Here is a 23,020-nt window from a genome sequence, read left to right on the forward strand (position 1 = left end):
CCTACCAAGACATCACCATTTTGAAAACCAAGGATGAATAATTTTTAATTCTTTTTTTTAAAGCCCACTTTTAGAATGAAGAGAGGAAAAGCCCTGAAACTATATTCATGTATATGTTTAGATACATCATGTGGGAAATACATGTGCCCTGCAAACAGAGCAGTAAGCTATGTATACTCAGAATAGACCCATTGAAATCATTCTATTATTTCTGTGAGTTTTCTCTGGGTATAACTGTGTTGGCTACCACCCTGGAGTTACAAACGGCATCACTGTGCTTTGAATTTTGTATTTAAATCAGTGCTAATATATATTTATATATATACTTTAAGACGCTCATGAAATGTACAGATTTCATATTGGAACCAGCATTTGCAAGAAGATGGCACTTAAAAGCAGTTACTTTTTTGTACTTAACTTTTTCTTTTGTATTATTCTAAAAACTCCCAATAGCGCAATATTTCAGAGTATATAATATGTAAGGGGAAAAGAAGGGGTTTGAGTCCGCTGGTTTATAATGTGCAGAGGGAAGTGGGAAGAAATGGGAAGTGACAATGACACGTACAGTTTGAAGTGTCATAAAATGAGCAAGAACAGCGTCTGTTTTGAAAGAATGCTAGGTTTAAAAAATGAAGAAGTAAGGAGGAATGGTTACAGCTGGCACTTTTGTTGTTGTTTTAAAGCTAAGAAAAGGAGAACACTTTTTGCTTACAGTTCTAGGCCAAAAGGGGGGGAAAGGCATTGCCTTTTTGTGCTATGTAGCTCCCAGAAGCTCCAAAATTAATGAAGTATATCCTCAGTATTATTCTTTTAAAAATATATGTATTGAAAACTGGTTGCTACTACTGGTTGAAATCAAGGTGGATGCCGGTGAAATTGAAGCACTCTCTTGGCTCTTATTTATCTAGGGAAACATACTAGTATGTTTTAAGTGGTTAACATGCCCATTACTAAGTCGTTTTTACTTTTTGTTTTAGAAAAAGTTTTTAAAGATGGAATCAGTGGGTGAGAGGAACATGTATGTGAGCGTGGGTTACTGGTTTACATGCTTCAGCAGAGAGGCTGCAGTATTAACCCTTCTGGTTTTATGTCCCCCTGTCAAGGAAATCAAAAAGTATCTTAGGTTCATAGTCTGTGCTATGGCAGCCTGTTTCCTTTCCTTTCCTGGGTCACATCCCTTCAGTGAGGTTGAAACGAGACAGGAAGGAAGGAGTATGCATTTTGATGGGTCTGCAATCACTTGCAGAACCAGAAACGGCAAATGTTCTAACTGGATGGCTATGGAAGGCATACAAAAGTAACAGATTTCCCATAATTGCTTAAAATGGAGAGGTGCACATTCTCTCTACAGGCATTTACACCATAAACTTATTTTATTTAGTAAATAAGCTGTTTCAAAGCACCCCTGGCTGTGCTTTTGGGACTGTGGTGAGCTCTTTAGTCAGGAATTAAATTGATCCATGTGTGAGATACATGCCTCTAGGTATTATTTTTCTTCTTTTGAATTTTGATCGCGCCTGTCCTTGCTGTGTACAGCCCCCAGTAAGATGAGGTTAAACTACTGTCCAAAGAGGTTTATGGCATACCTTGAAGAATCTCATTAGGTCTCGCGTCATGTTTTAGAGCTGGCCCAAGATCATTGGGCCAAAAACTTTAGCTGCTTTCGATATCACTGCTAATTTACATTGTGTAGACTCAGTTATGTTGGTCATTTCTCTGTCTGAAGTCAGTATGGATGAGCTAATTTTGCTGCCAGCCTTTAGCTGTTGACAACCAACAGCAGTTTCTGCAAGTTTTGAGTTTGTGGCGTTTGGGCTGAGTTCCTTGACTCAGCGTTTTATTCATAGATTCCGGAAATGTAGCATTTTTTTCAAGAAAACTTTCCCTCAAGCCGGGTCCCATATGTCAACATTGAAAGGTGGGATGAGTTTAGGCAGGGAAAACAGCACAGAGGGATTTGGAACTGTTCTGAATGCACAATATAGCAGTCAGAAGGGCTGTCTTCTTACGGGAAGTCAAGAGACCATAGAGCAGGGCTGGATAACCGAGGGCCCTCCAGATGTTGAACTACAACTCCCAAAGTCTCTGCCCATTAACCAGACAGCTTGTGCTGTTGGGAACTGTAGTCTAGCACCATCTGGAGAGCCAATGGTCAATCTCACTATAAATATTTTAATATTTTGCTTTAAATTTTCTGATTGAGTTTCCTCTGTTGGTTGTATCGGATGTTCCCCGGAGATGTAGTTTGGCGCAATAGTTTCTGTATAATGGGACTGAGACTCTGTTCATCTGGTTGCCTTACTTGCGCAGCACAAGGAGGAAGGGAGGGCCCTGCTTTGGCTTCCTCATAACTAAGCATGCCCTCCGATATGTGCAGTTCAGAAACACCTTATGGTGCAATATTGCACTGTCTGCGCTAAGCACAACACAGAGAATCACAGAACTCTTACCAATGGAGGCTCAAGTCTCTCCCTGCAGCAAGCCCGTTGCCCTGCAAACCATTGCTTAGACTGCGTGGCAAGTTGCTTTTGAAAACTGAGGAAACTTCAGAAGTGGTTTGGGATGGAAAAAATAGGAGGTGCAAGGTAGGGGTGGGGAGTTTGAAAATGTACAAGACTTTGGGATGGGAAAGGGAGTTCTCCAAGTAGGTCTTTTACTGCAGTTTCCTTGGTTTTCCTCTGTCTCTGTACAGTCACGTTTTGGGATGGGCAGAAATGCAAGCTGTAATGGTGAATGTTTTAGAACTCTGGCAAGAGCAAAGAGCATTCTTCCTGTGAATGGAGAAGGGGGGGTGTTTCTTCCCCACTTATCCTGAACTGGCCTTTTCGATTATTCTGATTTCCTTGAAGCTGCATTTCGTATCTCAAACATGCTAAATCAGTGAACCTGAATCGAAGTGGTTTGTTTGTTTGCTTGTTTTGGTATGTGTAGCCAAAACGTACGTTGACATGATGCTGTCTTGTGAAGTGAAGAATGTGCCACAATTTCCCACCCCCCAAAAGACCTGTGGTGCTAAATGAGGTAGTGTTTGACCCAGTTACTACAGATTAAGCAAGACATAGAAAACTGGTGTGTGTGAGAGAGATAGAGATCTGCAGCTGCTTTAGTGACCCTAAACTCCCTCCTGAAACGGCTTGAAAAGAAAATCTTCCCAAATGAATAAAGGGAAGTTGCATGCCATCTTATTTCACTGGAATGTCCCAATATGCGTCGAGGGTGTTTAAAACAATCTAAACCAGTGGCATAGCGTGGGTTGTCAGCACCCGGGGCAGCACCCCCCCTCCAGCACCCCCCCTCCACAGTCAGCACCCCCCCACACACACAGTGGGTGGCGACCCGGCGGCTCGGATTCGCACAGCCAGCACTGCAGTTAGAGAGAGTGAGCCAGGTAGGGGCAGAGAGCTGCGAGTGCGAGTGCGCCCCCCCCAGATGTTGTGCCCGGTGCAGCCGGCCCCCCACGCTACGCCACTGATCTAAACGGAACCTTAAGGATGATTCTGGAAGGAAAATGACCAGTCAGGTGATCTAACCCATTTTCTTACTAAAGGTAAGATAACTTTTGTCAAAACAGGTATGTGAGGTTCCTTTTCTTGAACGGCTCTTAGACCCAAAACTTAACTTTGCTGCTGGCTTAATCTAGGTAGGATGTGAGTCTGTTTTCATTTGCTCCTACTGTAGTGTGGAATTGCCCCCCCCCCAAAAAAAATCCAATTCTCAGCTGCTCCTGTCATGTTTCTCTGTAGGGGCTACATGGGTAAGGCAAATGATGTTGTTTGTTCTCACACCAGTATTGTGCTTGCGGTGGGAAGGAACCATGTCTTGTGCATGATCCTTCCATGTTGCTGGACCCTCAACTCGCACCATTTCCAGCTAACATGGCCGTTGGTCAAGGATGATGGGAGTTTCAGTCTACCACCATCATTAAAGGCACGATTCCACCATAGTGGAAGACTGGACCACAAAGAAGCAGTTCCCATGCCATTCTGGAAATGTGTGAATCTGTCTAGGGCTAGAAGCTTGTCGGGGAGCAGGGTTGACCTTGCAAGGTTTCCTGAGATTGGGAGACTTCAAAATCTCATTGGCCTTAATTGGGTGCTCAGATTTAATTGTATGTGAGTGAAAGATGCTGGATTTTGGGCTTTGTTTCCACGTCGGTTTTTTGTGCCAGTATACAGGGATTTATAAATTTCTTTAACAGTAGCACATGTCTCCTACTCAAGTATTATTTTTCTAGCATCAAGCTAAAGGTTTTTTTTTTGGTTTTTTTTAAAGTTTGCTCTGCTTTGTGTCTCTCTCAATCAGTACTGTAAAAAATGTAAAATTTCTTCAGCTTTAAACCTTGTACAATTGAAATGGGGTTTGTAAAACAATGTACAAATTGTATTTGATAGACAGAAAGGCTTGTTTTTCTTTGATATGTAATATATGTGAAATGAATTATATCATAGTCTATTTTTGCCATGGAAATAAATATTTGAAGCGCTTACATACCAGTTTTGCTTTATCGCTGCATGAAATGTTTTAAGAGGAAGCATCTTTTAAGTGCGGTCCAAATGGTTTCGTAACCCGAAAGCTGATGCCAGAAATGGATCGGTGTTTATTGCACTTGCTTACTGCTGTATTATATCTTAGCCAGACAATCCAGTGAAGGGAACAAAGGATCCCAAAGCAAAGTTGCCAAAGGCCGAAGGAAACTAGCTAGTGGGAGGCTTGCTTTGGAGCTTTGGATCGCTGTCCCGCTCTATCAAGAGTAGGGAAGCTCAGGCTCATGGTCCAAATGTGGCCCTCTAAGCCTCTCTAGCAGGCCCTCGAGACACTCCTTAGACATACCACTGAGTTCTTTTTCCTGTCTGGAATGTGTTGTTGAATTCTTAAAATGCACCCCTGGATGGTGCATAGAGGGGTGTGTAATAATAGTAATAATAATAATTTATATTCACACCCCGCCCATCTGGCTGGGTTTCCCTGGCTACTCTGGGCATCTCCTGATGTTTGATAACATTAAAAATGTCCCTAAACAGGGCTGCCTTCAGATGCCTTCTGAAAGATTCTTGTTTATTTCCTTGACATCTGATGGGAGGGTGTTCCACAGGGCGGGCACCACCACCGAGAAGGCCCTCTGCCTGGTTCCCGGTAACCTCACTTCTCGCAGAGGTGGACCTCAGTGTCCAGGCTGAACGATGGGATTAGAGACGCTCCTTCAGGTACACTGGGCCGAGGCCATTTGGGGCAGGCATAGGCAAACTTGGCCCTCCAGATGTTTTTGGGACTACAATTCCCATCATCCCTGACCACTGGTCCTGTTAGCTAGGGATGATGGGAGTTGTAGTCCCAAAACATCTAGAGGGCTGAGTTTGCCTATGCCTGGTTTAGGGCTTTAAAGGTCAGCACCAAACACTTTGAATTGTGCTTGGAAACGTACTGGGAGCCAATGTAAGTATTTCAGGATCGGTGTTACATGGTCTCTGCTAGTTTACAATACAAAGTTAAAATGCACATTCATGCCTCCAGCCATTTTTGCCTCTGCCCCACCTGCTGCTGACATGTGGTTTCAGTGGGTGGCTACTGTTGCCAAACCCTTACTTTCATTTCTTAGAATTGTAGAGTTGGAAGGGACCCCAGAGGTCATCTTGTCCAACTCCCTGCAATGTATTTGTTCCTCACTTGAGCAGAACTTCCGCCATATTGTTTCTGATGTCTCTTAATAACAAAGAAAATAAAAGTTATTTTCACTGATTGCTGCATGCCTGGTTTGGAGGAGATAGATATTTGCTAGTACAGTGGTACCTCAGGTTACAGACGCTTCAGGTTACAGACGCTTCAGGTTACAGACTCCGCTAACCCTGAAATAGTACCTCGGGTTAAGAACTTTGCTTCAGGATGAGAACAGAAATTGTGCTCCAGCGGCACAGCAGCAGCAGGAGGCCCCATTAGCTAAAGTGGTGATTCAGGTTAAGAACAGTTTCAGGTTAAGAACGGACCTCCAGAACGAATTAAGTTCTTAACCCGAGGTACCACTATAACTGAAAACAACACCCTTGTTTGACCCTGAACTCCGACCTCATGCTTCAAATACAGTTTGGCCCTTTGTAGCACTACTGGAAAAAAGAACCCGAACCCACTCCACTAATTCAATTTCTGACTAATTCCATTTCCAGAATTATTTGCCTGTGAGTGGCAGACAAACACCCAAATATAAACCAAACATCTGTCACCCTAGACATAGCAACTTGTTATTATTTACAGTGCTGCATATTTCCAGGTCTTAAGGTATCTTGTGCTTAATGAACAAAGCATCTGGGAAGAATTTTGGAGGACTCGCCGAACAGCTTGCTACTGTCTGACATTATTTTTGTGTGACTCAACAAGATTATTATTAGCAGTGGTAAAGTGGGTGCCATGTGCCTTATTTAAATTTAGAGCGCCATTTTCTTTCTTTCCGAGAATGCCGCTGTGCTCATCTGTCCAGTAAAGGAAAACAAAAGATTTTTCACTGTGATTTAAAGTTCTTAAAAGGAAAGCGTTTGTCAAGTCCAGCTCATGTTTCTAAATGATCTGATGCAGCCCAAAATACCACATTTTAATGATTCTGTTTCGTTTAATTCTATTTAATGAAATCTATGTTTGACTTCCTTTAGTCATACACTGACTAATAAATGAAGGACTATTTTAGAATGGAAAGGAGGGAATCTGCACTCATACTCACATCCCCAGCTATGTAGTCCAGTCTCCACTGGACGCAGAAGTATTTATGAACACAAATGACAAAGTACTAATAAAGGCAAACACAGAAAATGGAACACAGCTGTATGTAAACCAAACCTAAAAAAAAACTAGGGCCAAAGTGATTTTATTGGGTGTTATACTGGGGTGGATGAAGTGGTTACTGGTTATATATATAGCGGACAGATAAAGAATTGGAAGTTCTTTAGTTTCAGAACTATATTCATTCTCTTTTAAGCTTTTTTCCACCTCTCTCTCTTCTTCTCTTTATGTTTTTATCTTATCCAGATTAACGTTGAATAAAAGTGACATTTGATATTAAGTTTTGTATTTCTCTTTACAAACTCTAATAAAAATTATTTTTAAAAAAACTGGGACCAATTTTTTTTTTGGGGGGGGGCTGTATGAAAAGTGATTCTGCCTAAGCAACTAAGACACAGATAACAATTTTTAATCCTTTAGAATAAGAATGGGAAGGGTACTGTGAGGGATACATATAAATGCAAGCTGAACAAACACCACCAAACATTTTCATTTGGAGACTAATGAGATGGCTAATTTCCCCCTTACCTCTATTACGACTTTGCATGCATCAGAAGAAAAAGGAATCAGAATTGTATGCAGGCACTGAAGATCCTCACCCTCTTGACTTCTCTTCTAAACTGATGGCCTTGATCCAGCACTAGGTACCGTCAACTAGTTGTGCATGCTTATTTGTGGCTCTGGATAGAGATGAGAAGGCCTAGCAAAATTAGCCCCATTACCCCCTTATCCTCTCAATGCTACGAATGCCCCACATGTTCTGTGACTACAAAGCTCTTAGTGGCAGCCTCATGTCAGAGCTGGAATACTTCGTGATAGGTATGAAAATTTCTGCTGTAGGAAATATTTATCAGACCCTGGGCTGGTTGGAGCTGGGATCAATCTGGAAGCATACTGCACATATCCACATTGTTGTTTAGTTGTGTCCGACTCTTCGTGACCCCATGGACCAGAGCACACCAGGCACTTCTGTCTTCCACTGCCTCTTGCAGCTTGGTCAAACTCATGCTGGTAGCTTCGAGAACACTGTCCAACCATCTCGTCCTCTGTCGTCCCCTTCTCCTTGTGCCTTGTGCCTTATATCCGCATTAGCAGAATTGTTTATCCTTGTTACATGTGCAGCAGTGAGCTGTCCTGCTGCTGCCTGAAAGGATTGGTCCCACCAAAAGATGGGCAACACTTGTCATCGTGCTGATCACCTGCTGTCAGGTGGAGTGCTGGGACACAGCCCCTACAATCAGCTGATCCATGCTTTCAGAGCTGACGGTACCACACATCTCTTTGGGCATTGCATTGCAGCCACCAAAATAAACGCGACAACCCTGGTTCAGAAAACTGCACTGGAATTCATACAGCTGTAAGAAATCACTGAGCCAGGGCATATGTGTTAAAACAAATGGCTACATAGCGTAGGTACATCAATTCAATGACTGTATTTTACTGTTGCAAATGTTATATTCATTTATTATAAATAAATCTTATAAATAAATCACACCTGCCTTTAAAATACATAGAAAAGTTCTACATTCAAGAGTTTTCAGCAGATAATCTCATTGTGTTACATTACATGTCAGCTGCCCACTACCGTGTGTGTGTGAGGACTCAGTTCGCTACAGCCTGATTCGTAAAATACTCGGGCCCTTTTTTTACGAGTGCATCCAAAAGAGAAGGTTTTTAAGGGGGGGATCATTTGCTATTGTTTTATTTAGTTTGCAAAGTTCAGATATCTGCACCGCTGGCTGGCTTGGTGCTTTGCTGCTAGTTCTATTGTGCGTTGTCGGTGGAGATGGGGAGGGATTCTGCAAAGCTTTCTTTGAGCTCGTCGACTTCCCTCAAAGAGTCGCTCGTTTCAAAGTCAGCGTCGCAGGTGGTTGAGCTAAGCGCCGGCGGCAACGTGCACGAGGTACCTGCAATTTCATCGCTGACCACAAAGGAGGAAGGATCCAGCCCTACGCTCACTGGTTCGCTCAGATTTGGGGAGAAGCCAGCCTTGCCCTCCACCTTCTCAGAGTCATCGCTGTGTACGGAAGATACAGAGGGATCGTTTCCATTTAAATCCCCCGCTTTTAACAGCACCTCGCATTTTGCTGGCTTGTTTTGTCTTTGAGCTTTGCTGCGATGTTGGCGGTGCTCAGCTGTCTCAGGCCTGCGCAGACCAAACATGTCCAAGCCTCCCGCCGGCTTTTCCTCTTTGCTGCAGCCCAAGTCTACTTTCAGAATCTCCAGCAGGTGGCGCATTTTGGTCTAAGATTTCAAGGAGGAAATAATACAAGAGTTCGGAAAAACAATTTTAGATATATATATATATATAATATAAAAAATATGGTACGATGGTTTTGTTTTTAACTATCAGAAAGATAATCAAATAGGTCATTTTGAACCCAGGCTTTTCTAGGTAATTGAAACTGAAATATATATTTTAAAAACCTGCTTATTCCCGGTTATAATGCATTCGCTTCAAAGTGTGATTATCATCTTCCAAAGCAACTACTTTATTCCAAACTTAAAAATGGTAAGCATAATACTGGTGGTCAACAAAAGAGTTTCAAAGACTCTCTCAAATCTAAAAAAAATGTAGTATAAACACTGACAACTGGGAAATACTGGCCTGCGAGTGCTCCAGTTGGAGAACAGCCTTTACCAAAGGTGTCATGAGCTTTGATGACTCAGGACGAAAGGGAGAAACGTGCTAAGAGGAAGGCATGTTTGGCAAACCCTCACCGTGATCAACTACTCCCTGGAAACCTATGTCCCCACTGTGGAAGGATGTGTGGATCCAGAATTGGCCTCCACAGTCACTTACGGACTCACTGTTAAAACCGTGTTTATGGAAGACAATCTTACTCGGCTACGAGTGATCGCCAAAGAAAGAAGAAGATAACGCATCCAAGAATGAACAGTTCAGTACAAATTCTTAAATGGGGCTATATAACATGTATATGAAATAAGGAACTCTCTACGTACACGTGTGTTTGTGTGTGTGTATTTTCTACTGTACAGAAGAAAAAAACAGATTCACAGAGCCAAGTGCTTAAATTAGTCAGTAGCTGTCTATGCATTTAATGCAAAGCCAAAAACTATGGTTTAGTTAGTAAGTCACGCTTGTTCACAAATGCTCCATGTGCATCTGCTTTGCTCAAGTGGGTAAATAAACTAATAAGCCACAATTGCCATCCAGCCTTAAGCCACGGTTTGTTGCTGACTTAGCGATAAAGGTTTGTTAGGGCAAAATAATCTCAGGCTGGGTCATCGTGCTCTTTGTGGTTTGTTTGCCTGGTCATTCCCAGGGAAGAGCAAAGTGGGTGTACTCAGTGAACAGGATAACAACAGCATTTGCGTTAATCTTATGTGGCCTTATCAAATGGCCTTGTATACACAGGACGTACCTCATCCAGGTGGTTCTTATTTTGTTCTATGTGACGCTCAAATAACCTTTCCAGAGCCCTTTTTTAAAAAAAGAAGAAACATTTTGCAATGAAGGTGCTGGTCATTTTTCAGAAGGAAACAATTTTTAAAAATTACTAAAGTTGTCTAAACACCAACACTTAAAAGTGTTTTCTAGACAGAAGCAAAAGAAGCAGCAGCAGCTAAGATTCTCTTATTTATTCTTTGCCAGGAATATTTCTCAATAAAATAAAACGCCATTAAGCAAAAGTTTAAAAAGTTATTAACAAAGTCAGTAATTGACTCGGTCACTTGCACCTGCAAACCTAGCACTTCTACAAGTGCCCTGCAGTTTCCATACTGCATTCATCAGGAGTCTGGCCTTAGGGTGGCAAGAAAATGTCCTTTGGAACTCCCTGCCTATTGACATTAGGCATGTGCCATGTATTCTTTCTGACGCCTGCTTAAAATGCTTCTGTTTTGGGGGCTGGTTATTCAGATACATGACTTCTTACATGCTTAATTGTCCTTAACTGCTTTTAGATGTTTTTAACACCCTTTGAATGTTTGAATAGGTTTGTATTTTATTTTTTTAACTGTATTTTTACTGCAGATATGTTTACTGCCCAGAGCTCCTTTTGAAGGAAGGACAGGATATAAAAGGCTAAAAAGAGAGAGAAAAGGGCCATGTCCAATTATTTCCCTTTGCCTGAAGGAGCGTCTCCACTCCCATCGTTCAGCCCGGACACTGAGATCCAGCACCGAGGGCCTTCTGGCGGTTCCCTCATTGCGAGAAGTGAGGTTACAGGGAACCAGACAAGAGGGCCTTCTCAGTAGTGGCACCCACCCTGTGGAACACCCTCCCAGTGTGGTGTAGTGGTTAAGAGCGGTAGACTCGTAATCTGGTGAACCGGGTTCGATTCCCCGCTCCTCCACATGCAGCTGCTGGGTGACCTTGGGCTAGTCACACTTCTCTGAAGTCTCTCAGCCTCACTCACCTCACAGAGTGTTTGTTGTGGGGGAGGAAGGGAAAGGAGAATGTTAGCCGCTTTGAGACTCCTTTGGGTAGTGATAAAGCGGGATATCAAATCCAAACTCTTCCTCTTCTTCTTCTCCCTTCAGATGTGAAGGAAATAAGCAGCTATCCTATCTTTAAAAGACATCTGAAGGCAGCCCTGTTCAGGGAATTTTTTAATATTTAATGCTGTACTGTTTTTAACATTTGATTGGGAGCCACCCAGAGTGGCTGGGGAAACTCAGCCAGATGGGCAGGGTATAAATAATAAATTATTATTATTATTATTATTATTATTATTATTATTATTATTATTATTATACACTCTTTGATCCAGTGGAGGCTTAAATGACTGAAAAGCAGGCGGCAAACAATTATTGGTGATTCCCGGTTCCTTCTGCAGCCCAGAGGGCTGCAGGATCCTTGAGAAGAGCATAGGCAGTTTTGCTGGATCCTTCTTATCGAACTGTTTTTGGTTTCCTCTTGTCTGTTAGATGCCTGACCAGACCTCTTCACTTCAGCTCCCAATCACTTATATAATGCTTTTCACAGTATCGCGAAAAAACTTTATATATCTTTTTTCAAAAAAATAAAATAACCTCAAATATATCCAAACCTGTTGGAAAACAATCCGAGCTTAAGAATCTCATCTGTTATGTCCTGGATGAAATTTAAATACAGAAGTTCTTCTTCTCTGCAAAGGAAAAAAGAAAGCTGATATGTATCTCTCTCGGAAGCAGTAGATTATATAGATGTAAATATAGCTATCAATAAATTTAGGCTGGAGATCATTAGAAGCAAAGGACGTCCAATACATGCAGGTACTGCCTGCTCACTATGTAAAAACTATGCCCAAACCTCCCTATAAACCCTGCAAGGAATCAGATATCCAAACAGATGTATCAGACAAATCAGAGAGCAGGAGAGATCAGGTAAATCAGTTTCCCCTTTATCTCTTTGCTGGTTGGCTGCAGCCATTTCAGAAAGAAATGGGCGGCGGGGGGGGGGGGGGAGAGGGAGAGAGAGAGAGAGAGAGAGAGAGAAAGAGATATTGGAGAAATCATGGATTAGAAATGTTCCTATGGGAATCAATGGAAATTGTGGAATTGTTATGTGAACACTTGCCTAACAAATTACCTGCATGTAGTTTCAAAATGCAGCCATATAAAACTATCAAGGTTAAAATGAGTAATTTGAACTTGATAAGCTGCTGGAGTTAGATGGGTAATACTCAACCAAGTTTTAGGGAATGAAATTAATGAACATGACTAAACTGGGCCTGTTAATTTCAGTGGGTCTGCTCTACATAAGTTGAATACCACCCTCTGCTTCCATAATGGGCTGCAATCCTAATCCACTTTACCTGGGAGTAGCTCTCATTTAATTCAACAGGCCTTGTCAGACGTGAGTAGAAGTGTGCTGTAAATGGGTTAGATTAATGAACTTCTTGAATGACTAAAGATGCGCCAATTAATTGGGCAGCAGATTTTTTAAAGAAGTTCTTTAATAAAAGAACTAAACTGTAAAAAAAAAAAATACACCCTAAAGATGGCAAGCTGTATTGTAAAAGAGGTGTTCTGTTTTTCCCTTCACGCAAGAGGGGACGCCTATTCTGAGATGGCGCCTATTCTAAGACACACACTCTTCACCTAAAAACAAGGAATGTTCTTTTTATTTTATTTGCTTTCACATTTGAATTCTTTTTGTGGCTTCAGAACATTCCCCCCCCCCTTCCACAAATGTGAATCAATTAATCAACAAAAAGGTGTATGCTTAATTGGGCCAGATTTCTGTTATCAGGCACCTGCCTTCGTTCTTAACCCGGCCTCCTAACAGATTAGATCACAACAGGATCCACTCTTCTAAACCTTCTGTACTCAGGAGTTAACAGATTAACCTACTGGCAAATGGGAATGCTTTAACTTCTGCAATTCCCCACACATTAGAAGCAGGTAACCTCAAGGCTGTTCCCTTCCTCGTTCCCACACAGTCTTCTCTTATAATGTTATTATATCTCCTCCCCCCCCATCCTTTTACAAACGTGTTTAATAAAACAAGACAAAACATTTCAAGTCACAGGAATGTAATTTAATTGCTCAGATGTCTAAATAGTAAGCAAACAGATGCAAACGAACGTCGGGGAGACGCAAACACTTAATAGAAGTAATCAACCATCAGTATGCAAATCTGTTGATAGGGGCTGCTAAATTTCCTTCCATAAACAGAAATGGCATCTGTAAAGGAGTTGCTGCCTGAGTGAAGGGTGCTGAGCATCGTGAACACCTTGAATGGCTCTGGCACAGGCTCCTTTGCACCCGCCGTAAATCCTATAGAGGTTGGAAAGTTTCCAGCTACTTGGCATTCTGATCAGACCCCACGTTGATGCTTATAATACTACATTCCTGCAGTGCCTTCCAAGGAATACTAGAACGCCTTTCAATATTGTGTCTTGCAGCCCAGATGTCTTTGAAAGACAGAAAGAGAATGCAAACGGCCTCCCAGAAATCAGTGGCAAAGCTGGGATAGGGGAGACTTCTTCACACCATTTCCCTGGCTCGGCCCAAAGCTTTGTTTGGGCAGGGAAAGAATCAGACAGTTTTTCCATCTTGGGTTCCCAGATTCAGCTGGACTACAAACCCCATTATCCCTAGCCCAATGAGCATGGGATGATGGGAGTTGTAGTCCGACATCTGGGGACCCTAGGTTGGAGAAAGCTGCTTTATCCTGTGGTGGCATGCCTTTCTTTATGGTGAAGGAGTGGGCATACCATCGCATCTCCACCATGAAGCAGATGATGCTGTGTGAGCTGGGTGATCCACACCAATGCCTAATTATGCTGTGATGCTCGTTGTTCTTATTTCTCAAAGAAAGGGAGGTGTGTGAGCCTGTGGTAAAAGTACACAATTTTCTCATGCAACAAAGTGCTGGAATGCACAGCTGCATGTTCACTCCCACTCCTTTCCCCTCATGTGTACAGAGCTTAGATTCAAGTGTCCCCACCATCTAGCACGGCATCTCACTGTTAGGATTTTACGTAACCGATGCTGGCTAGTGTGATTAGTATAAATCACATGAGATGTCTGAGAAGAGCGTGGGAATGGAAGACTGTCTTATCTCTTCCGTCTGAGAGTGTTATTGGACTATACTTTCGCTTTTGCTGTATGCTTTCTGTTTTCTGCCAGAGTTTGGAGAACACAGACGGGATTATGGATTCTCTGTATATATTGTGAATAAAACGTAGTTTAGATCTACAGATGTCTCCATCTTCTTGCTGTGTGATGCCAGAAGACTTTTGTGCATTCTTCATAAGAGAAGTGTCGCAGATGGGCACTCTGGAGTGAAGGGACATGCCATTCCAGAGACGTGCCTACCAGGAGACGCTCGGAGGTACTGGGGGTCTGCCGTCCCCCCAGGAGCGTTTTCCACGAAGAGGATGGTTTGATGATCCAGTGCCCTCTGCTACTCTGGAGTAACGACGGCGAGTCTTCGTTCCGGGGGTGCCTATAGTGTCGAGGCTGCGTTCCAGCCGGAGAAGAGTGAAGTTGGCTGTGTGCCGTTGGACTGTGTGAGTACGCTTTGATTTAAGAGGGCAATAAACCTCGGAGAGATAAGCAAGCCTTAATTGCCGGGACTTTGCCCGAGCTTGCTGGAGACTGTTTGCTGCTGCAGAAATTGTTGTGGGACCTTTTGGCTGCAAGCAAAAGGCCAAAATGGATTCCAAGCAAGGAGTCGGATTGTGGTTGTGTCCGCCATTATCGGACGACAATTATGCTGCGTGGTCACAGAAAATGGAGGCCGTTCTTGTAAGGCAGCGGCTGTTCCATGTGATTGAAGACCCGATCCCACTGCAGCCGGATAGAGTATGGCGTGACCAGAACACACAGGCGAAAGCACTGATCACCCTGTCTGTGTCTGATGATCAGTTGATTCATATCCGGGATTTAGCCACCGCACAAGAGATGTGGCAGGCTTTACGAGATGTTCATCTCAAAGCAGGGAGTGCTTACTTGCTTTTCCAACGGCTTTTTAATTTGAAGTTGAAAGCTGGAGATTGCCTCCAAAAGCATCTCACGCAGTTGAAGTATCTGCGTGGTCAGCTGATGCAGAGGAACATTGATCTTTCGGAACCTGTTTTCTGTCTCTTGATTATCCACAGCCTAGATGGGAGGTACGCGACTGTTGTGTCACAGCTTGTAGCTCTGCCAGCTGCAGACCTCACCGTGACGAAGACTTGTTCTATGCTGCTGTCAGAGGCTGATAGACAAGCAGCATTTGTGGCAAGTGAGGGGGAGAATGGAGCTTCGAAAGCCCCCCCTCTGGTTGCTCAAAGGAAGGAGGGAGCAGTTGCTCTTAAGGCCACACGGTGTTACAAGTGTGGGGCCATCGGACACCTTCAACGCAATTGCAGGAAGGGCCAAAAGCCCAAAGAAGCGACCAGGAGCTCTGGAATGGGAGGGGCCAGTGGCAGAGAGCGTGCTAAGCCCCGTCCTCCACAAGCACTTGCTTTTGGTTACACTACAATGCCTTTGTAGTGGACGCAGGAACCATAATCCACATGTCTGGGCAGAAAGGTTTGTTCACAACCTTCAAGGAGTTGCGGAATACCGTCAAGCAAGTGGACGGTCAATCTTTGAGAGCTATAGGGATTGGAACAGTGTATTTGGAGAGCATCCAAACCACAATTAACAATGTCCATTATGTTCAAGGACTGTCTTACAATTTGTTGAGTGTGTCTCAACTTACTGAGCAAGGCTTTAGTGTTTCTTTCAACAAGGAGAGATGCGTGATCGCCAGAGATGGAAGAGATCTCCTGTATGCCTACCAAGAAGATGGACTTTATTTACTTTCTTTTGACAGTAATGACTGTAAGAAATGTGATGATGCATTTTGTGTTACAGGTACAAAGCCAAGAGGCAAGAAGTCTGGTAAGGTAGTCACAAGAGCTTTCCAGTGAGTGTATGCTGACGTGATTGGTCCTCTATCACCTTCTAGAGGCAAAGCCAAGTATTACCTGATTACGGTTGATTGTTTTTCTCAGTATTCATGGATCTATATGCTAGAAAAACAACATCAGACTTTAACAAAATTCAGAGAATTTTGTGATAGGGTCAATTTGTTCATGATGCGAAAATTGAATGTCTTTTCACTGGTGAAAAGTAGGTTTTTGTTTCACAGGAATTAGAACATTTGCTAGGTGAACAAGATTGCCGTCCAGGAGTCTTCATGGAACAATGATGTGTGTGTGGAGGTGAACATAGAGTTACAAAAGGGCATGAAAGCACAACTGCTAAGGGCACGTTTGCCACAAGAGTTTTGGGCTGAATTGCTGAATGTTTATACTTGGAATAGAAAATATTCCAAAGATGTAAAAGGTACGCCCTATGAGAAACTGTTCCAGAGAGAACCTTTTGTCAAACACCTTAGAGTATTTGGGTCTGACATATGGGTGGAGACACCGCAGAGTACACGTGGTACACATGGCAATTTTATGGGTTATGAGAAAGGACAATACAGAGTTTTATTGCCTGACACTGATACAGTGATTCTCACTAGGGAAGTAGAACGAACTGCTAGAAAGGAGAAAGATATTCTCCACAGTTATCCCATTTTTGCCACTTCAGATGTAGAGTTGACATTGACATTGATAGTGACAGTGAAAGCACCACTGAGAGTTCTGATACAGGTGACACAGTTATTGCTAGAAGTACACGTATATTGTCCAGACCATCGTTAGAGTCTGAACTGGAAGAAGAGAAAACACTGTTCACTGTATTTTTTTTTTTTAATAAATTTTTATTGGTTTTACAGCATTTTTTTAAAAAGAACAAACAAACACAAAACAAAACAAACATACAAAATGCTTTCAAAGATATTTTCATAAACCTCTTTTCTTGGACTTCCCCATACCCCCCCTCTCTGCATCCCAGTGTCCATATTTGAACTAGCAACTCCCAGTTGTTACTTTCTAATCTCTGTCATCTTAGTCCTCCTTTGTTATCTAACCTTGTATCCCTGTACCCTGTTACTTCTAGCAACCACAACATTTTAACATTCGTTGAGTTTGTAGTAGTCCTTAAGATAGCTCTTAAATTTTTTCCATTCTTCTTCCACCATCTCTTTACGTTGGTCACGGATTCTGCCTGTCATCTCTGCCAGTGTCATATAGTCCATCACTTTCATCTGCCATTCTTCCAGAGTAGGTAAATCTTGTGTCTTCCAATACTTTGCGATGAGTATTCTTGCTGCTGTTGTGGCATACATAAAGAAATTTCTATCTTTCTTTGTCACCAATTGGCCGACAATGCCCAAGAGAAAGGCCTCTGGTTTTTTGGAAAATGTACATTTAAGTACCTTTTTCATTTCATTATAGATCATTTCCCAGAAGGCCTTTATCTTCGGGCATGTCCACCAAAGGTGGTAAAAAGTACCTTCAGTCTCTTTACATTTCCAACATTTATTATCGGGCAAATGATAGATTTTTGTCAGCTTGACTGGGGTCATGTACCACCTGTATACCATTTTCATAATGTTTTCCTTTAAGGCATTACATGCCGTAAATTTGATACCGGTGTTCCATAACCATTCCCAGTCATCTGACATAATGTTGTGTCCAACATCCTGCGCCCACTTAATCATAGCAGATTTAACTGTTTCATCCTGTGTGTTCCATTTCAACAGCAAGTTATACATTCTAGATAAATTCTTAGTATTGGGTTCTAGCAATTCGGTCTCTAGTTTTGATTTCTCCACTTGGAAACCGATTTTCCTATCCTGTTTAAAAATTTCCATTATTTGGCGATATTGAAACCAATTTTCTACTTTGTGCTTCAATTTCTCCTGACTTTGTAGTTTAACCTTGTCTCCATCCTGTTCTAAAATTTCCCAATACTTCGGCCATCCGACCTCCATATTGAGTTTCTTCACTGCTTTAGCCTCCACTGGTGACACCCATCTAGGGGTTTTATTTTCCAATAAGTCTTTGTATCTTATCCAGACATTAAATAATGCTTTTCTAACAATGTGATTTTTAAAGGTACTGTTAACCTTGTCATACCAAAGATATGCATGCCAACCAAAAGCATTATTGAAGCCTTCCAGATCCAAGATATCTGTATTCTCGAGGAGCATCCATTCTTTCAGCCAGCAAAACGCTGCTGCCTCATAGTACAATTTTAGGTCCGGCAGGGCGAAACCCCCTCTTTCTTTAGCGTCAGTCAGTATTTTGAATTTAATTCGGGGCTTTTTGCCCTGCCAGACAAATTTCGAAATGTCTTTGTGCCACCTCTTAAAACATTCCATCTTATCAAGAATCTGCAAGGTCTGAAACAAAAATAACATTCTAGGCAATACATTCATTTTAATTACTGCAATTCGACCTAACATTGACAATTTCAGATTTGACCATATTTCTAGATCTTTTTTAATCTCTGACCAACATTTTTCATAATTGTCCTTATACAAATTAACATTCTTAGGTGTTAAATAAACCCCTAGGTATTTGACTTTCTTAGCCACTGTCAAACCTGTTTCCTCCTGAAACTTCTCCTTTTCCATATCTGTTAGGTTTTTCCCTAAGACTTTAGTTTTTTGCTTATTCAACTTAAATCCAGCCACCTGGCCAAATTGTTGAATTATTTCTAAAACCCTTTTCGTACTAGTGTTCGGCTCTTGCAAAGTCAATACTAGGTCATCTGCATACGCTCTTAACTTGTAGTGTTTAGCTCCAACCTGCACACCTTTGACCTGCTGGTCATTTCTTATCATATTCAGCAACACCTCCAGAACCGAAATGAAAAGTAATGGGGAAATTGGGCACCCCTGCCGAGTTCCTTTTTCTATCTTAAGTTCCTCAGTCACAACATTATTTACAATCAGCTTAGCTTTTTGTTCGGAATATATTGCAGCCATACCATTCTCAAAACCCTGGCCTACCCCCATCCCATGAAGATTCTTCCTCATAAAACTCCAAGAGATATTATCAAGGGCTTTCTCCGCGTCCACAAAGATCAATACTGCTTTAGTGTTTATATTCACCTCCAGCTTTTCCAAAATGTCTATTACATTCCTTACATTGTCCGCTAGGTGTCTTTTAGGGAGAAAGCCTGCTTGGTCTTTATGAATCTTCTCCATCAAAACTCTTTTAAATCTTTTTGCCAAAATGTCTGCAAAAATTTTGTAATCCACATTAAGGAGTGATATCGGGCGGTAGTTCTTGAGTTGGGTCTTTTCAGTCTCTGACTTTGGTATGAGTGAGATATATGCCTCTTTCCACGATTCAGGTGCCCTTTTTCCTTCAAGGATCTCATTACAAACTTCTCTTAATGGTTGAATCAACCATTCCTTCAACGATTTGTAGTATCTAGAAGTCAGTCCATCTGGTCCCGGAGATTTGCCCAATTGCGTATTCTGAATGACAGCCTCTACCTCTTGTTCTGAGATTCTCTGGTTCAAGTCCATCTTACTTTGCTGAGAGATATTTTGTAATCCATATCTTCCAAGGAATTTGTCTATATCTTCTTCATTTTGCGGGCCTTGGGTGTAAAGTTTTTTGAAGTAACTTAGAAAGCAATTTCTAATTTCATTAGGTTTAGATATACTCTTTCCATCAACCTCTAGGCTTGTAACTGTATTTAGTTTCTGCCTTTTCTTCAATTGCCATGCCAAAAGTTTACCGCATTTATTTGCTGATTCAAAAGTCTTTTGTTTCATTTGCTTTATCTTCCATTCAATCTCTTGGTTCATCAATTCCATATATTGAGTTTGATATAACTTAATCTCTCTTAAAATGTCCTGAGACTTTGGTTTTGTTCTTAATTTCCTCTCTCCTTCCTTTATCATTTCCAAGATCTTCTCTTTTTTCTCATTTTGTTTTTTCCTCTTTATTGAATTTTGTTGAATCAAAAATCCTCTCATAACAGCTTTACTTGCGTCCCAGATCACTCTTTTCTCCACGTCAGTCCTCAAATTTATTTCAAAATAGTCTTTTAAGGTCTTTTGGGCCTTCGTGAGAATCTCCTTATCTCGAAAGAGGGTGTCATTCATTCTCCATCTAAATTGACCGGTTATTGTGAGTTTCATCTCCATCTTCACGGCGTTATGGTCGGAGCAAGTTTTTGGGCAGATTTCCACTTTCTTAATCTTTGGAGCCAATCCACTGGTAACCCAGATTTGGTCAATTCTGGTCCAGGTCATCATTGCTTGGGAGAAGAAGGTTCCCTCTCTCTCCAGAGGGTTCCTTGTTCTCCAAATGTCTATCAAGTCCATGTTTTCTGTCATTTCGAAAAAAGTCTTGGGGAGTCTCCCTTCTTTAGTGACTGTTAGTCTTTGTGCCTTGTCCATATTAGTGGAGACCACGCCATTCATGTCTCCCATGATTATCATATTATAATCCAGATAGTCCGTCAAAGTTTCATGAAGTCCCTTAAAGAAGTCAGATTTGCCTTCATTTGGTGCATAAATTCCAACAACTAAAAGTTTTTCTCCTTGTACTTGTATCTCCACAGCCAGATATCTCCCTTGTTCATCTTTAAATATCATTTTTGGAGCCCATTTCTCCTTCACATATATTACCACTCCCCTCTTCTTAACTTTGTCTGATGAGACAAATTCTTGTCCTAACCTTTTATTTGTGAGTAATCTCCTGTGGGCTCTAGTTATGTGAGTTTCTTGTAAACATATCAAATCCAATTGTTCTCTGTTCAAAATATGAAATACTTGTCTTCTCTTCAAAGGCCCATTCAGTCCATTACAATTCCAACTAAGGAATTGCAGAGCCATCTTGTTATTTTCTTAAGGCTCCTCCAACAGCTCCAAGTTGTTGCTCTTCTTCTGACGGTGGTGGTTTTTGTCCAAACGAGAGATTCAGGATATCCAGTGCTCTCCTCTGTTCTGCAAGTACGTCCACAGTCCCCTTCTGTAGGTCCTCCTGATATCTTGCCAGAAATTTGTCTTTATCTTGAATTGTCTTTATTTTCACTTTCTTTGCCTTGTAGTCGAATGACAGTCCTTGTGGGAATTCCCACCTGAAGCGGATCTGATTTTTCTTTAACAAAAGCACCAAATCCTTGTAGAAGTTTCTTAAGTCCAAGATATATTTTGGTATGTCTTTAAAGATCTGTACTGCTGAATTTCCAATTTGGAGGGCTTTTCCAAAGTGTAGTCCTAAAATTTTATCTCTTTCCTCCTTAGATCTGAGTATGATCAAACAATCTCTTGGTGTCTTTCTATCTTGCTTTTTGCCGAGTCTAAAGGCAGTTGTGATTTTAAAATCGTCTTCCTCCAAGTCCCAGCAATCCGCAAACTCCCGTGTCAAATATTCCACAAGGTTGTCACTTTCATTCTCCGGAATCAGTCTTAATTTTAAGTTTCTCTCTTTCCTCTGTAACTCCCACAAGGCCAAGGTTGCATCATGCTCATAGACCTTCTTGGCAAGTGGCTCTAATTTCTCCTGCGTCTCTCCAGCTGTGGCTTTGGCCTCTTCGGCAATTTGACGCGTGGTGGCATTTTCCTCGACCAATTTATTTATAGATTCTGTATTCTGGTTTAATCTTGTTGATATTTCTGTTAATTTTTGTGTGTTCTCTGAAGTCTGTTTTGTCAAAGACTCCAGAGTCTGGTTTATCTTAAGCAAAGCTTCTGTCACAGCTTCCATAGAAACGGCTGCTCCTTTGTCCTGTCCTGTTGTTCCAGCTAGTCCGGCTGTTACGCCTAAGATCGAACCTCTTCTCTTTGCTTGTTGCAGCTGCAGCTGTTGCTGTTGTTGTTGCTTGGTCTTGGCTCTTGTAGTTATCTCTTCTTGTGGCCCACTCATGTCAAGGTCAATTCCCACGGGATTTATTCTCCCTTGGAAAATTCCACTGTCTTAGGCCGTGCTGGACTTCACTTTATCCTCTAGAGGGAGCAAATCAAAATGGCCATAGAAGGAAATTTCAAAATACATGAACAAAGGAGACCATCCAAGATGTAGAAAGAAAGGAGATTAACCCAGTCAAAATCAATGTTACTAAAGTCTTATAGCTTCCAATTGCCACAGTTGCCCAGTATACTGTTTATACTGTTTCTTCTTAAAATGTACAAAAGTCAGGCACTGTGGAAACTTTGTATCAAGGTGTCACTTCACAGGGAAAAGTCAGCTCAATGTACTAAGAAGGCAGACCGTTTCAGACTTTCAAGTAGATGAGATAGCAGAGGTTTTTTCCTTCAAATAAGTCATACAGTTAATGGTCAAATTCGCCTCCCCTCTGCCCTGCTTGCTAGAGGGGAGATCAAAGGTTTAAATGTCCGGTTTAGCTGATCAAAGGATGAATTTAAACGGATGCAGGTTTAGAGCTCCGTTGCTTTCACTTTCATGCGGTCGGGGGGAGGCAGACTTCCTTTGTTTAAATCTCCCCCCGTTTTTAGCCCAATTTTTAAAATTAAGAAAAGTCCCAGTTATTTTTCAGTTCTTACTCACGGGGAATCAGTCCGAATTTCTTTTCAGGAAGGAATCGGCGCTCTCCGCTTATGGCGACGCGGCTTCACTTCGCAGGCTGGGTAGCGACTCTCAGCACCGCGCTCACTCCCGATGTCGATCCGTAGCCTTTAAAAAGGCTCTTTCACGGTACCGGGGGGCGCAAAGGTGCCCACCGAGTCTCCTTGTTCTCAGGCTTCAGCGCCTGGGATTTTAGGGGTCCCCCGCTTGCCGTAGCGGGTAAGACCCGAACTTGCGAAGCAGTCCTTCTCCGGAGCTCGGAGGTAGGACCGCCATTAAGCGCTGGCACCGACCGGAAGTCTCCAAAACACTGTTCACTGTAGGTCGCAGTTCTCCCAAAGAGGAGACGGTCAGTAAGGAAGACCTGCCCCTGATACACAGATCAG

At 42.1% G+C, this 23,020-nt stretch overlaps 1 protein-coding gene across 7 annotated transcripts in view; it reads right to left on the reverse strand.

Annotated features, from left to right (window-relative positions):
* Positions 1–8,451: 8,451 nt before the first annotated feature.
* The window catches only part of SPATA7 (spermatogenesis associated 7), a 70,453-nt gene continuing 55,884 nt past the window's right edge, over positions 8,452–23,020 (reverse strand). For all 7 annotated transcript variants that reach the window (XM_081173360.1, XM_081173362.1, XM_081173359.1 and 4 more), the window contains 3 exons: positions 11,781–11,858; positions 10,152–10,209; positions 8,452–9,009 (listed from right to left, as the gene is read on the reverse strand). In XM_081173360.1, the coding sequence (XP_081029486.1) occupies positions 8,530–9,009; positions 10,152–10,209; positions 11,781–11,858 (616 nt within the window). In that variant the 3' untranslated portion in view covers positions 8,452–8,529. The remainder of the gene's footprint in view (positions 9,010–10,151; positions 10,210–11,780; positions 11,859–23,020) is intronic.

This window comes from Podarcis bocagei (genome assembly GCF_964188305.1).
Source record: "Podarcis bocagei genome assembly, chromosome: 1".
Lineage (NCBI taxonomy): Eukaryota > Metazoa > Chordata > Lepidosauria > Squamata > Lacertidae > Podarcis > Podarcis bocagei.